The 15,846-nt window shown below is 43.9% G+C and overlaps 2 protein-coding genes across 3 annotated transcripts; both read right to left on the bottom strand.

Moving 5' to 3' along the window:
* Positions 1-261: 261 nt before the first annotated feature.
* Positions 262-11,753, bottom strand: LOC142890975 (zinc finger MYM-type protein 4-like). 2 transcript variants are annotated; one of them, XM_076030359.1, is made up of 23 exons: positions 11,629-11,753; positions 11,114-11,346; positions 9,768-9,963; positions 9,110-9,313; positions 8,877-9,027; positions 8,663-8,778; positions 8,401-8,583; positions 8,097-8,247; positions 7,807-7,979; positions 7,559-7,703; positions 7,309-7,413; positions 7,151-7,176; positions 6,227-6,389; positions 6,028-6,140; positions 5,704-5,932; positions 5,025-5,225; positions 4,807-4,910; positions 4,520-4,697; positions 3,519-3,670; positions 2,524-2,638; positions 2,185-2,436; positions 1,968-2,085; positions 262-1,252 (listed from the first exon to the last, which is right to left on the bottom strand). In XM_076030359.1, exons 1-23 carry the CDS (start codon positions 11,635-11,637, stop codon positions 988-990), a joined length of 3,582 nt encoding a protein of 1,193 aa, XP_075886474.1. In that variant the 5' UTR covers positions 11,638-11,753; the 3' UTR covers positions 262-987. The 2 variants fall into 2 exon arrangements, with proteins under 2 accessions (XP_075886474.1, XP_075886475.1); XM_076030360.1 differs by having other exon boundaries at positions 2,185-2,433.
* A 409-nt stretch (positions 11,754-12,162) lies between these two features.
* LOC142890979 (uncharacterized) lies at positions 12,163-14,971 on the bottom strand. The gene is made up of 4 exons (XM_076030363.1): positions 14,828-14,971; positions 13,559-14,054; positions 12,782-12,952; positions 12,163-12,343 (listed from the first exon to the last, which is right to left on the bottom strand). The coding sequence occupies exons 2-4, from the start codon at positions 14,028-14,030 to the stop codon at positions 12,183-12,185; spliced, it is 804 nt and encodes a 267-aa protein (XP_075886478.1). The 5' UTR covers positions 14,031-14,054; positions 14,828-14,971; the 3' UTR covers positions 12,163-12,182.
* Positions 14,972-15,846: the final 875 nt, after the last annotated feature.

Genomic DNA, 15,846 nt, shown 5'->3' with positions numbered 1-15,846 from the left:
GAACGATACTCGAGAATCTGAAGCAGGCATGGGCAAACTACGACCCGGGGGCCATCTGCGGCCCGTTAAGCCTTTCAATCCGGTCCGCCGAACTTGAAGGAATTATACTAATAGTAAGTAATGAAATAGCTGTATTTCATCCATTTTTCAGTGTTTTAAGAATCATTTCAATAAAGAGCTAAATCCTGTATCTTCAAAGACTTATAGTTTGTTAAAGCACGTTTGTTCTTTTTCAATTCACCTGTGGAAGAACTCTCAGACTTCTTTTTTAGTTATTTTATTCCAAAAGACAAACTGCTGTAGAAAACGCACGGAACAATTACAACCCTTTTTAGATCAATGAATGAGATCGCTGACCCCTTCAGTGGCATGGGAATGCATTTAAAAAAAGATAACTTACCATAAACTCTAGTATTTACTTTCAGATGTACGTTGGTTGGTGATACACAAGTCAATTTTCCATTGCTGTAGTATCTGACACACAATTTACTCTGATACTGTATTTTTGTTGCACAACTAAATAAAAAGAACTAATGTCACCATTATTTCAAACCTGTAGTTTGTACTTTAACAATTTCAAGGGGTTGAGTGTGTAGTGTAGAATCACAAAATTCTTTTCAGCTACCCCCCGAGCATAAAAACTGCAATAAAATATACCTTTTATTTTCTTCTTCTGACAGACGACCACCCCTTGTGAATAAAACAAAGGTGAAGAAAAAAAAAACAAATTTAACATTTTCAACTGGCACAGAAGGAAGAATGTTGCATGTTTTATACAAAAACCAGATGAGGGCAGCAAAGTGTCCAGCCTTACAGTAGACAATATTTTCTCGAAAGAATTTCAGTTCTCACCATCAAAAACAATGTGCCTCTGAGGATCTTCTTTCATATTCTCAAGATGTGTTCAAACACAAAGTTCCATAAATATACGAATACGACGCTGCATCACAGAAAGGTCACTTTTTTTTTTCTCCTCGTTGTTCCTTATCACTCTGAATCCTCGTCGTTGTCGTCCTCCTCCTCTTCCTCCTCATCGGGAGATAACGTCAGATCCCCGGGTATCTGCGGCTTCCTCCCGCCTGCTGTCCTGCTTTTGAGATGCAGCTCTCGGACTGTGAGGATGCGGATGAGCATGGTCTCCAAAGTGGCGTCGTCGAGCGGGGTGGAGGAGAACCACAGCGGGCTGTTGGGGACGCAGGAGCGCTCAGGGAGAAGGTAGAAGATGTTGGTGCGCTGCTTGACGGACTCCGAGCTGGAGAGAAGACAGTGACAGTTGAGACGTATGTAGGTGCCCATTGGCATCACACAATGAACAGGAAGTGAGCCGATGTTTCCAAACAGTTTTTGAACGCTGAGGAAACCGAAGGTGCATTTGTTTATTTTGGGTTATAATTGTTAACGTTTGCACGTTTTGGAGAAATAAATGCACAAGATTAATGCGACGCAAGCGACTGTCTCGGACACCTCAGTAAATGTCAACTGGGAAAATTCTGGCGAAGCACCTCAGGGGCTTCAAGCACTGGCTCAGCTCAGGCATGGGCAAACTACGGCTTGGGGGCCATATGCAGCCCATTAAGCTTTTTAATCCGGCCCATCGAATTTAAGGAAATGAAATAATATTAAGTAAGTCATAAAATAGTTGTATTTCATTCAATTTGTCAGTGTTTTCAAAGCCATTTCAATAAAGAGCTAAATACCGTGGGCCGTCAAAGACACTTTGCTTTTAACTTTGCTTTTGTTCATTTTCAATAGACATTAAAGCACGTTTTCTACATATCCAATGTTATGTTATGTTTTTCTCCTATGAGGTGGGTCACCAAAACACTCCATGCATCTGCTCATGCTCTGGCCCCTCATTGTGACCCACCAGTAGAAATGTTTGCCCACCCCTCGCTTAGCCTCTACAACATGGAAAGATATCCCCGACAAAACACAGTTTTGAAAGAAAGCGTCATCACTGCTCTTACCACTTGGAGAGGTAAAACTCGTAGAGTCTCACTGGACACCGTAAAGGATTCTCAGTGTTCTCCATCATTTCCAGGATCTCTTTCCTGCTCTCCTCCTTTCGTCTCTTCGCTGGAGTCTCTGGATTCCCCCCCAAAAATAACACAGCACTTACCCACAGGACCGCAGAAAATGAAATAAGAAGAACATTTCACTTCAGACTGTGATCTAGATGCGTACCCGACTCGGCCTCATTTGCAGCCACAGGTGGATAGAAGCGTAGGTAAGTGGTCTTGGTGTAGTTCCGGTTGGTCTTGGTGCACCTCATGACATGGGCGAAAGACAGCTGGCGGTGCTGTTGCACCGTGGTGAAGCCGAAGTGCTTGCAGCAGAAGAAGAGCAGGGTGTTGAGAAGGACGATGGGGGAGTAAGCGCCCAGCTGCTTGCAGTCCCACAGGAACTCTTCCTCCACGCGAGAATTGATGGACCCTGCTGGGAGGCAGAGGAGGAGACGCGCGTCCGCATCAGCGAGGGGTCAGTGGCAGGACGGGCGGCTCTTCGCCGGCGACGGCAGCTCACCTCCAACCGTGGCCGAGGGGTCAAATCTTTTCAGCATTGTGGTGAACTCGTTTGAGAACTTGGCGTAGAAGCGATCCATGAAGATGTTCTCCACACGGCCGTTCTCAAACAGATGCTGCGCATCAGGGAGAGGGTTGGGAAAGTCAGAGGTGTGACTTAAGATTCAGAACAGGGTTGGATAATTGATAGGTAGATTTCACAAAACAAGCTGGCAGAGATCAGTGGTTCTCAACTGGTCGAGTCTCAGGCGGACCCACATTTCTATCATTTTACCATTTATCATTGTCATGAAGTTGTAAACTAAATTTATTCCACTGCACTCAAATGCAATTCCCCAAAAATAGCGCAACGATACAGAAGGCCGTAATGCAGCCATAACCATCGTATGAACAAAATAAAATATATCACATTGAAATATAAAAATATACATATTTTAAAATCTGCCCACAAAGCCAACTCGGGATGTCAACAATTAATCCCTTCATCATATCATCATATAACATTGTAGTGGCAGGAAAGAGCAATTCACCTGTAGATACTGTGATGGTCATAATATACCTAGAAACCTAAATGTTTAGGGTGTTTTCACTGTTCTCTAATGTAAAAATGGGTCACATTGGACCCTCAGCATTATTCAAGGGTTAAATAATGTATACATTTAGGTTCTCAGGAAAAATCACTGCTTATCAATTAATCGTTAATCGATCGATAAGGTCAATCAACTAACGATTAATGAATCAATCGATCATTTGCATCCCTAAAGCAAACCCAATCAAAACAGCTCCCCGACCTACTTTTGGGCTGCGACCCGCAAGTTGAGAAACGCTGGCATAAGATGACAGCTCGCCACTTTTATATAATAAGCTCATTAATGCATGTTAAGGTTCCATACAATTGAAACAATCAACACAAGTCTGCACATCACACACAACTCTCACTCTTTCCTCTATTTGTGCAGCGAGCGTTCACGCTGAGATGCAGGCAGAGCCTCTCACCTGTTGGATGCCGAGGCAGAGGTAGAACAGGCTGTCCGGGGAGTAGGGCTCCCCATTGGGCCGTTTCACCTCGTTGATGAAGCAGCAGAGTCCGTAGCTCAGCTCAGCGGTGGTGCACTGGAGAACGTCCTCGTTCAGCACCATCGCACGGGCTGGAAGCAACAGGTGACAAGGCAGAGTGAGATTTGGGGCCGTATTTGTCGTGCACATTTCTGACATTAGCATTTTTACTAACACGCACGGAATAAATGACTAAGAAAAGCAGAGCGGGTGAAATGTCAGCCAACCAGTGTAGCACTGGCTGATCTTGCAAAAGCCGCGCTGTTCACCCCTTTGCTGTTCTTCTTTTGTTACTACTCGAGATGCTACGTCGAAAGGCTGATTTACACCAAAAGCGTCGGGGGTGCGGAAACCACTCCACGCCAGGTAGTTTAGCGTGTATTTAAAGAAAACAACACTGAAAAAAATACTCAGTCCGAACTGTGTCTCAAGTACCGCCGTGTGTAAAAAAGAGAGATAATAAAGCAAACTGCTAGTTTCATCATGCAAAATGCAGGTATTTAAAGTAGACATGCATTTTGCTCGTTCTAGTTTCAGATTTAAAGTGAAATCTGCTTTATTGTTTGACAGCCGAACTGAACAGTGTTGAAGCTGATACGTCACGTTGACGTTTCACAGTAAAATCCATCAAATAGAAAAACAAAATCCAGCACATTGTACATTATGATGAAAATCAACCGGATCCACCGTGTTTTCCAATCGTTGACTTCCTGAGTGAACGATTCTACCTGCTGGGATTGCTGCGGTCGCAATGCGCGAAGCGTGAAAAATATGCATATTTTTCCAAAGCGGCGCAGTTTCACGCTTCTAGGACGCTTCTAGGACGCTTCTAGGACGCGCCTTCACCACATCTGGTGTGGACTTGCACATTGAATGAGCCGCGACCACGACGCAGACGCTTTTGCTGTGAATTGAGGATCAGGAACATTAAAGTTTCAAACCGTAGCGTGGCTTCTCAATGTTGGGCTGCGTCTGCCTCCAGTGGATCCACTGCTTCCAGGCATCAACCCCATACTCGCTCTTCAGTTTCGGAACGTCCGGCACCACGGCGGCCTTTTTGGCAGCCCCTCTTTTTGACGCCGACTCCGTTGCCTTTGACAACTTCTGAGACTTGCGAGCCTGTTGCAACATGTTTAACCGTGTTTTAGAAAAACCCGCGATGGAGAATTATTTTGTAGCTAGTGTTTGTGAGAGAGGTATCAAAGTTTATCTAAAGAGCTATTGTCACCCTTTTCTCTCTGGCTTTCCTGGGAGCTTGTCGTCGTTTTGAAGGGAGGGAAGTCAGGGACTTCTGAGAACGCTCGCTCGGCTTTGCCACCTCAGCGAGGGCGCCTAGCGGGGACACGAGAAGACGCGCTGAGGTCAAAACAATTTAACGTCACGACTGAACTCACTCAAAGTGGTGGAAAGTATTTTCTTGCTGGAGTTTCATTTGCGTCCTCGCACCGATGCTGACGTCCGCCTCAATGTCCATTGGCGGGGGTCGTGGGGGCGGGACCACTGAGTCGGCCCCACTGGGAAGCCCGTCGGGGACGTCCAGTCGGCCCGGAGAGCGAGCGCCGGCGTCAGAGGACGGGTCCTCCCAGTTGTTGAGTAAACTGGCCAAGTCGTCTGTGTCCAGGTCGTCACTGTAGTTGCTGGCGTGATCTTTCAAGAAACAAGAGAAATGACAGGTTTTCTCAGATCTAAATTCAAATCAGAGAGGGGAAAAATAAAATTGCCTAAATTCAAGTAATAAGTTCAAAACAATTTTGACGAGGATGCTTAAAAGCAGTTTAAATCAGTGTTTCTCAACTGGTGGGTTGCGACCCAAAAGTGGGTTGCGGAGATGTTTTGATTGGGTCGCAGCTTCGTAGGCAGTTTCTCTTTTTTTTTTTTTAATCAAAAAAATAGGGGGGGATTTAAAAATAAGTATATCTATATAGAAAATGTTGGCTATTTATTTTTCAGGACACACAATTCAATTCAATTCAATTCAATTCAATAATTCATTTAATACGCATGATAGAAAGTGAAATAAATGTTTATATTTTTGTGGGATAAATTTGGATCGCGGCTTCATGATAAGAAAAACAATGTTGAGAACCACTGGCTATGATAACGGTACCAAATTTTCCTCACGTACCATCTGGAGGCGCTGCTTCCTGCCGTTCTCGGTCTTTGGCCTCCGACCTCTTCTCGCTCTGCGTCTTCTCCTTGTCATTTCCCTCATTCTGCTGCGCCACCATCTCAGCCATCAGAATGAGTTCAGCCTCGAAGGGGTCAGACGGGATTTTTTCCTTGATGTCCTGGATGGTTTCCACGATGCGTTCCGCACTGTTCATAGTCACAGGAATAAACATGGGCACGGGCACCTGCAGGGGGGCGGGAAGACGGTCGGGATGAGGACCAGGATGCTAGATGCTAGCGCCCCCTAGGGAATACTGCAGCGGCGTTTGTCTGGACATACAGGCAACGGTATCCCCACTGGTTTGGGCGTACACTGAGCGTACATGTTCATGGGCACGGGAATATAAACCGGCACTGGGACAGGCACGAGTAAGACTTTGGGGAAATTATCATCTGAAAAAGGAGAAGTCGAGAGTTTCAGTATGTAACAGGGCCGTCATATCACATCAGAAACCAGTCGATTGGAGTTTTGCTTTTACTTGTTTGGGTTTCGCCATCAGTCGTTTGTGTTCGACAAGACACGCCTTTGTTCTGCACCAGTGGCTTGCAGAGCACGGCTTTGTTCTTCAGGCTCTTGGCCGTAGAAGGAAGATGCGCTGCGGAATCTTTATCTGATCGAGGCTCTTTCTCTGGTACGCTGGGCTGAGAGACGAGAAGATTGTTTCAGTGATCGACTGTTATCATGAAAAACATACTTTTGCAGAACTGTATAAAGCACAAAGGCATCGCTCTTGTTTTAGATGCACATCATTACAAGAGGGTGGCTTAGTAAATAGGGGTCAAACTCAGGCCCGTGGGCCAAACTTGGCCTGCAGCGTAATTATAATTTGGCCGTATTATACACACATGCACATGTACCACGAATTCAATAAATCCCAGAATGCTCCGCTGGTATTTTGGCACGCCAATCAGGACAGGACATTCATTGAAGGATATTACTATCACTTAATTGGTTTATTGTTATTTGATCTTTAAATTTATCATCAGCCTGTGGAATACAAGGTTACCGTTGAAATTTAAATAAGGCGGCTGCAAATAAAAAAAAGATTTTTATTCACAATTTATTTACAGTTTTTTTGATTTGAAATTCGATTTTGCATGTGTGCAATATAAAGTTATTTATGGTATAGTATTAAGCTTTTCTTGTTCCATATTCAGGTCAAGCGAAACTTGGCTCCATAAAAAAGGCTCACTGTTATATCTGGAAGAAAATATTTTCAATAAATCAATGATCAATCAATGTTGGCCTGCGACTTTGTCCAAGTTTTACATTTTGGCCCATCGAGTAGTTGATTATGACTCCCCTGGTGTAATAACACACTTGTGCAAGAGGAATACATTGATAAAATATATTGACAGAAGGAAATTGGAACGTTACCGAACATAAAACACTTTAAACTTACACGGCTGGAATTCTTTGTGGTGTTTCCTGTGGAGACAAAGAAGAAAAATTGCACTATGAATGCTAGCAGCTAGTTTAGGGAGAAAAAAGGAACAGTAGGATCATACAATACAATACAGGACTATTCCACGTGTGCCTGTGTGTGTTTGTTGAAATTACTTTGCTGAGCAGTTTTGCTGGGCACTGTGCCTTTTTCCACTGGAGGCTCCGCAAGTGACACGACTGTGGAAATGACAGGTGTGGCCTCAACTTCAGGCGGAGGTCCTTGAGGAAAGACAACATCCAGCGATTAACAGTATAAAGCTGCAGGTTGGTTTTCTTGGATTTTTAAATTTTAAAAGCACATCACAGTCAATAACAAGACACAGCGAGAGCTAAAAAAAAAAAAAAAAGTGATCACTAAACGCACTTATCAGGACTTCTCCCTGCGTGGCCACCGTTTCGCAGCAGAATTGCAGCAGGCAGTTCAGATCGCAAAAGTGTTTGGCTTTTCCGATCAAGGACAGACTCTGCTTCAGTTTCCCTTTTCGGCCGCACGTGTCACACTTTGCAACCTGAAGGGAAAACACAGAGTTCACGTTTTGTTGTTTGCGCGTCCATCGGCAAAAATGACAGTCCCGACTGCACTAGGATTTCTTTTGTGTTTTCCTTTCTTACGTGGCAGAACAGCATGGTGTATTTGGACCTGCAGTCGTCGGAGCAGAATTCCTCAGTGGAGCCGCCGTACTGCGCCGTCACCAGCTTCTGTGACGTGGAGTGGCAGAAGATGCAGGACTGACAGTGTTTCCCCCACATTTTCGTGAGCTCTTGCTGGAAGAGCTGCTTGCAGCCTGACGGAGGTACATGCAGGGTGAGTAGTGTTTTGTCAAGACGTCTGACCTCGACGTTAGCTGCGTAGACAGTTCCACGGCGTGAGGCTTCACGACACAATTGGAAGAACCACTTACCATCACTGCAGAAGAAGCAGTCCTTGTCATTTATTGTCTTTGCCTCTCGGGCAATTCTCAGTGTTTTACACTGTTCGCAGGTGGACTTTACGCATTTGGCAGTCTTGAACGCCTGAGAGCAGTCAGAGCTGCACACAAAGACAATCTTCTCCTGCAAACGGTATTCAAAACAAAAGAAGTCGTAATGAGACAAAAGTCAAAGGAGGTTCTGACGCTGTTTGAGAAAATTTTGAAAAAGGTGCATTTTACACCAACGTCAGCGACAAAGCTAATTATGAAAAACAGACACAGTTGCGAACGCTACCTCAATATGGATGAGTTCAGGTTTTGTGCTTATGCTGTGGTTGCACTGGGCACAGTTGACTAACTTGGTGGCCCTCGTCACCCTTCGCTGAGACTCGGCGGATGCGACGTCTTGGCTCTGGCTGGATCCTATGGGCAGCTTGGTAAAACAATGCCCTTGTTTCTTGTTGTTTTTGAACTTCTCCTGTGGCACCGAAACAACGACTGTCACATTTCCATGAATGATATAAAGGAACGAATGCTACGACGGCAAACCTCGTCACCTGAAAAGCCATCACGCACGGCAGCGTGCAGAAGTTCCTGATGGAAGTGTCCGACATGGCCAGGTGGTAGGCTGGAACTGCAAATTTACCACAACTGTCGCAATTTAAACGAGCGCCTGTCAAAACGAAAAAGAAAAACGCATTTGGTTTGTATGCGAAACTGGAATTAACTTTTCAACGGCACCGCCAACGCTGAACTTTGGCTGTTTCGTACCCGAGGCGCTGACAGTCTGGACCTTGAATGCCATCACACAACTGCTGCTGCAGAAGAGGTTCACAGATTCATCTGCGTTTTTGTTGTCGACCATCTCTGCCAGGTACCGAGAGGTGTGACACATCGTGCAAGGCGCCAGCACCTTGGTTTTCTTTCAGTTTAAAACAAAAAGGGGATTAAAACCAGGCAAACTTTAAAAAGCTCTTTCTGTCAAACCCTCGAGATTTTCCTACCTCTTTGTACTTCTCCAGACACTCCACATTGCACAGAGTTTTGCTTCCATTGTCCATCTTCAGCAACAGCGGTGTCTTGTGACAGTAGGTGCCGCAGTTCTCGCAGCCGGCCATGGACAGGTTGTTCAGAGAACGGAAACGCTCAAAACAGACGTCGCCGCAAATCTTGTTGACGGCGCCGTTCAGAATCACCTCGTGCTTGCTCTGCGGGGAGAGATGCGGATGAAAAGCAGGTGGTATATGTTGCAACATTCGGGGTCAGTGAAAAGGCAACAATCAAAACAACTGAAACAATCAAAATTCCTTTTTCGTTTCGAAGTGAGTGAACTACAAAATAGCTTCTCTTTATCTTGCTTGCACAACTGTGTGACACACATTGTCATTATGCTCAACTGCAATGTATGTATGTTTTAAATATATGTATGTATGTATGTATGTGTGTATATACATGTATATATGTATATATGCGTGTGTATATATATATATATATATGTGTGTGTATATATCTATACATACATACATACATACATACAAACATAATTTATTATTATTGTATTGATGAATACCAATCATTTTTTTTTTTTTTTAGCTCATCACGAGCTAAAATAAATACGGATGAAAAGCAGGTGTTTCAACACACACTCTAGTCTAGACTCACAATGCAGTAACTTAAGCAAACGCTGCAAATGGACTGCGGCGCGCAGGGCGGCGCCACGGTCTTGGCGACGGGCTGTCTGACGTTGCCGCCGTTTTTCTTGAAGTTGAAGGAGGTCAGACAGTTTTGGCTGCAGAATTCTTTCATGACTCCCTTCGCATCCGGAGACAGAATGACATCCTGAGGTCGAAGTATCAACCTGGAAACGGGTGAAAGGGGCGAGATTAGTACAGGAGCCTCTAAATACCACCGCCATCTACAAGAAAGCCCCAGATTCGCCTCCACCTGCTGAGGGGACGGAGGCCCTTCGTGGTCAATGAAGCCCTACTATTCGGGAATTTCTATGACACTGCGGTGGCCTCTGCACAGAGGTCGCGCTAGACTTTTTCATTGTCGGTCATTTTGACTGACGGGGTATAAAAAAAATACCGTCACAATCTATTTTCACCAGTCACTTTCATTTTTTAAATGATAAGGAGGACATATTCAATATAATTTCATTTTCATTCATTTTCAATTAATATCCAGTCCAAAGTTAGTCGAACAGATACAAACTGTGTCAAGCAAATTAATATTTCGCTTTTTCTCTACACACAAGTGACAAAAAAAGACTGACTGTGGCTTCAGTAGTTAAACATGAACAAAATGAAAGATGACCTTTGCCTCTGACAGACAGACTTATCGTGGCTGTTGAAATTCCGAGAACTGGAAAACCAAAAACTGCAATAACCTCTTGTCGCCGTTGCTAAACAGTGTCACAGTGTGTGACGGTAACCAGTGAGGTGCCTCCACAGAGACGAGTGAACGTGGCCAGCTGAAGGAGTTGCTGTTATGAAGCGGTTGGCCAAAACACTATCACTGCTGAGCAACTTATCAGTGCTTTGTGTGTCGCCGTGCATTGACTGGCATGACTCTCAATCCACACTTATTTTTTGGAATTTTTATTGATCTTGTACTCTTGTGTTCGAGTGAGTGGTAGCGTCACCTCGCATGAAAGACTGACCGGCTTCGGTTCGTCACTGTTGTTTTTCCGGTCATGAATTTTTCCAGCCTTGAGATTGACTAAAATGGTCTTCCTGTTGGTGGTGTGGGTGGTGTGATATCACCACCTACTGCTTTGGCATGTGTATTACATTGCTTGAGGGTGGATTTTGCAGTTCCATATCGATGGAGATAGTTTTTATCACCCCAATTGGTGTGGATGGGGATTTTTTGTAGCCAGAGGCCAAAGACTTTGGTTTCAAAACTACCCATGTTCGTGTGGCAGGGGCCTTAATTCTTCTTATTTTGAAAATCTAGCGACAGTTGATGAACTTGAAAAATCTTAAGCTGCTTCTTTCCGAATTCACCTTAGACAGTTCTGGCAGACTTTGGAGGGTTTAAGAGCAGTGAGAGACGCCGTCAGGCAGCTGGTGGTGCAGAACAGCGCCGGGGAGCCCTTCCTCTGGAAAGCCGTCTGTCCTTTGATGAGGTTCTTGTTGCAGTGGGAGCAGGACATGTGCAGCGAGACGGGGTTGGCGGCAGGTGCCAGGGGCAGGCTGGATGGCATCACGGAGAAGACCGAGCCGATCCTCAAGTCTTCCTGTGGAAATAAAGAGTTGGGGTTTGTCAGAAAAGTGTGGTAAAATGCGCAAAGAAAGCATCTCACTGAGAACACCCACGCTGAAGTTTCAGCTGATAGATTTAAACCAGATTGATTTAGTATTGGCCTTGCGGGCCAAATGTAATGACACTGCAGGCCTAGTTTGGCCCGCGGGCCAGAGTTTGACACCTATGATTTCAACGCTTTCAGCAAACGGGGCTGAAAATGACAAAACGACAACAGGTAAAATCAAAAAGGGCGTTCAACAGTAACGTGTCTCACCTTTGCCATGTTGGGCTCATCTTTCACGCTTGCGGCGGACGTTGGTGATATCAGAGCCTGTTCGTACTCGTCATCATCGGCAGGCTCATCCTTCACCTTGATCACAGGACTGCCGGCCTGTTCTTTGGACTGGATCAGCTCATCAGCAGCACTCACGGCATTTCCCTGGACGTTGTTCATTCCATTTGCGGTCACTTGAGGCGAAATTTCCGTTCCTGCAAGAACGCAAGACCGTGTGAATTGTTTAGTTGAAAATAAAAGTAATAAGCATTTTTTTCTTTATTTTTTTCACATTTGATGCTGGCTTGAGTTGTGTGCATCTACAAATAGACCAGCCTGATGTCACAGAATGTAGATAGTGTCTGATTTCATTTGAAAACAAATAAATAATACAATAAAATACAACATCAGCTAAATGTTGCACCTATATTTTTACTGTGTTCTATAAAAATTCACTTTATATCAATTGTGAATTTGTATCTAGTACGAGAGCATAACAAACACTGTACTCCGGTAAAGAATAAAGCATGGTTGTTTTTGCCACAACAAAGTCACTAACCTGATGTGGTTTCAGGCAGTGGGGTTGAGCTGGATTGCTGTGAGTGTGAAGCCATGTTTACGGTCTCTCCCTGCTCCGTTTCTACAAGTGGTGGTGATACTGCGGGCTTCACGTCCATCTCCTCCTCAACACGTCTGCTGCCCTCAGGAGGGGAGGCTGTGGGGGAAGTACAAAGAAATTACATACTTTGGTGAAGTACAAAGGAAGCAGAGAAGTATCCAACATGTATTAAAAGAGGAACAAAAACACAAGCACCAAATGATTGTATAGCTTACACTATTGTTGAAGTTGTAGAGCTGGAAAGAAGCTTATGAAACATCTTTCTATTTGTAGCTTATATGAAAGAGCTTCGTATTTTTTTTTGTATTTTACTGTCAAATCTGAATGCACTGTATCCCCCTCAACCACAGATGCAGTGTGAAATAAGGGAAATAACAATAATGAGTTGTTGTTGTTATTCTGAATAGCAGGATCTAAAATCCAAGCAAAAAGTGAAGGTGCCTGGAAGAACATCTAAAACATACAAGAGCAACAAAACCAAAACATGGGTAGTAGGAATAACCATTAGAATTGGATTTGTCACAGTGAATTTACCCCTGTCCTCTGCCTCAGGGTTTTTGTCATGAAGTGGAGGTGCAGATACTGATTCTTCCTCCACAGCTTCTTCTGCAGATGTTGTGATTTTCCCCAGATGTGCTTCTTCTTGTACTTTCTCCTCCAAACTGCTTTGCTCGTTTAAACTCCCCGGGTCTGGAGGTTTGACCTCTGTACGGCCAGTGCGTGATGAAGAAAAGACAAACAAAGAAAAATGTCGCCGAGCTGAATGAATTCAACTATATTTCTATAATGCATATTCATTCGATTGGGCTGTGTGGTGACAAACATCCTTGCACAGCCATGATAACGTTACCAAGTAGAAGGAAACACCAGACTGAATAACTACAGATGGAAATGATTAATTAATGGATTAATATAGATAGAACCAATGTTACCATGCCATGTGTTGCCTCACAGTGACATCACTGCCCTGGCTAGTACTAGAAGCAAACCACATTCGTGCCACCTCTTCCACAATGCACGCTTGGCACGCTTCTGCGTTCAGAGTGAAGATAAAGTGAGGTTGGAGAAGGTCTATTTTCACGTGAGTAAACATTGTGGTGATAAAGATAAAATCATGAAAAATGAAAATATCTAACACAAATCAAGGTTTGATTCTCAATCATGAATACAAGTCAAAGAAATGAAAATCAAAACTAGCTGCAGGTTAAATAAACCGTAACAACTCTGACAAAAAAACACACCCTCATACAATATAAAAAAAAAACTCAAAATAAAGACCACTGAAGAAAAGGCACAACTGCTTCACTTTACCTGCATTTGAAATGGCTGGTGGTTGTGCGTCATCTCCTTCCAGAGACTGTGAATTTGACTGCTTCTCCTCTTTCATCTGAGCTTCTTGTTCCACCTGATCCACAGTGCCAATGTCCATCATCTCATCAAGGTCATCAGTTGAGGAAACCAAGAATTTACTCGCAGAAGTCGGATTCTTCTGCGAAAGGTCCGCATTTGTGCTCATTTGTACTTCCACGTCAGTTGTCTCTCCGTCATCAGACGGCTCGTCCATATTTGTATCCTCACTTTGAACAGGCCCGACAGGACTTTCCTTTGAATCCCCACACGCACTGTCCTTTCTCGAATCAAAGCGTTCCCTTACATTTGGAACAGTCTCTTCTCTCTCAGAGTCAACGTTGCTCTCCAGTGCAGCATTGCCCTGCTCTTTGCAGTCTGTGAGTCCAGAAGAAGTTCCACAATCACCTTCTGACGTCCGTGCGTTCACCTCCATGTTTTTTTCACCTGTCGCCAAGTCCTGTATCAGACAAAGAGCAGATCCACACGTTTAAGAAACAGCTACAATAAGTTTTGACTTATTTTGGCTTGAAATATCTGAGGGGAGTTTTTCAGTTCTCCAGAAAGGTGTCCTCCATCATGCAACTGTACGTTCAATAGTGTGTATGCGTTTCTTGCCATTTTCATTTTGTGTAACATGTTTCATAATTTAATACCTCTGAACTTGTGACATATGAGTAACGGTGAGCAGTGTTGTACAGGATGGTTTGGATGTTTTCTATGGTCTACAGTCTGTGATAATTGGTTGTAAATGTAGACTTCTTATTCGAAGGGGTAACCAAAATGCATGTCTTTCAATGCTCCTTTTGCAATCAAGAGATGAGGTGTACGTGAACTGTGCACACTTTTTTCTTCTTCTTCTTTTTTTTTTTTTTAACAATCACTGCAAAGGGGTAAACATACGAGCTAGCACGACGCCAGAGCAACAACACTGCTCCTGCAACGTAAACACGACATGCATGACCGCTTCACGGCCGCCAGGTTGGTCATTGTAACGCTTCGTTGGAAATAAGTTCGTTTTTATGAACTCCGCCAGCAGATATATGTTGACAAAGCGAGCAGTAAACGGGTCAATTAGATCATTTTTCGCTATGCTACGGCTAGCTCCTGTCTGCATTTAGCCCATCTGACTGCCTGCCCGTTAGCTCGCCATGATTAGCTCGCCTTAAAGGCATATTGTTATATATTCACGAATTGCCATTAGAAACAGAAGCAACTGGATATTGACCGTACCAGTCAGTGTGATGCCTAATATGAATGTGCAATCATATTAGCAAGGCGGCATATGCAGAAGTCGGTCGAAGCAACTTGCAGACTATTACCGCGCCAGGGACTTGCACACACGGGATTTGATTGGTGTCCAGATGTTGACGTCCATCACCAGTTTCCGGATCCGCTGGGGGTTTTTTGTTTTGTTTTTGTTTTTAACCTTTATTTATTGGTTATTGTTTTGTTTTTGTTTTCAACCGTAGTAGATCTACGTTTATTTTTTATCGAGGACTCCACTGTTATCGCATCACTACCTTTTTCGTGGGATTGCTTATTTTGCCCATATCGTTTTAGGTTATTCCACATTATGCTCAGTGTTATCAAGTACGTATCCCTTTTTCACTTAAACATTAAAAACCAAGTTCAGTTGAACATTTGCTGGTTGTTGTTTTTTTTGTTTTTTTTAAACCTTCCTCTGTTCTTTTAAATAGGCACGCCGCTTGGCTCTTTCCTTGCAGCCAACCAATGTCGGAGAACATTTGGTCGTTTTAAGTGGAAAATTACGGAAATGCACTGGTTTCTCCTGGCTGAGGACTGTATAAAAACTATTTGAACATCCAGGAGCAATGCAATACGTGCTCTTAAATTGTTTTTCAACATGCACCTTGTTCATTTTGAATATATGGATGTGGCGAGTGACGCTCGTTAGCTTGACAAGTTCAACCAAACAGTCCCCTGTCGTCACGTCTTCCGGCGAAACAATAGCGATGGCGCCCCCTTTTGTCCTAACGATTGAACTTAAATGGCACAATGACATTTCCTACCCTGTTCGTGTTAAAACTTCCTAATTCTTTATAAGGTGCGAATCACAATTACCATGTCTAGTGTTGGATGTTCTCTTTAAAAGAGTGGTCCAGAGTTTTGAACATAGGACCTGTGCTAGCCTACCATAAAAGTTATGATAATAATGTTGCCCACTTCAGTACACCCAAGGGAAATACATCATAACGCCAGACTGTTGATATTAATGTCTGCGTTGATAG

Source organism: Nelusetta ayraudi, unplaced genomic scaffold, assembly GCF_046127955.1.
Source record: "Nelusetta ayraudi isolate G7.1 ecotype Tasmania unplaced genomic scaffold, CSIRO-AGI_Nayr_v1 ptg000027l, whole genome shotgun sequence".
Lineage (NCBI taxonomy): Eukaryota > Metazoa > Chordata > Actinopteri > Tetraodontiformes > Monacanthidae > Nelusetta > Nelusetta ayraudi.
This window is presented reverse-complemented; position numbering and strand designations above follow the sequence as displayed.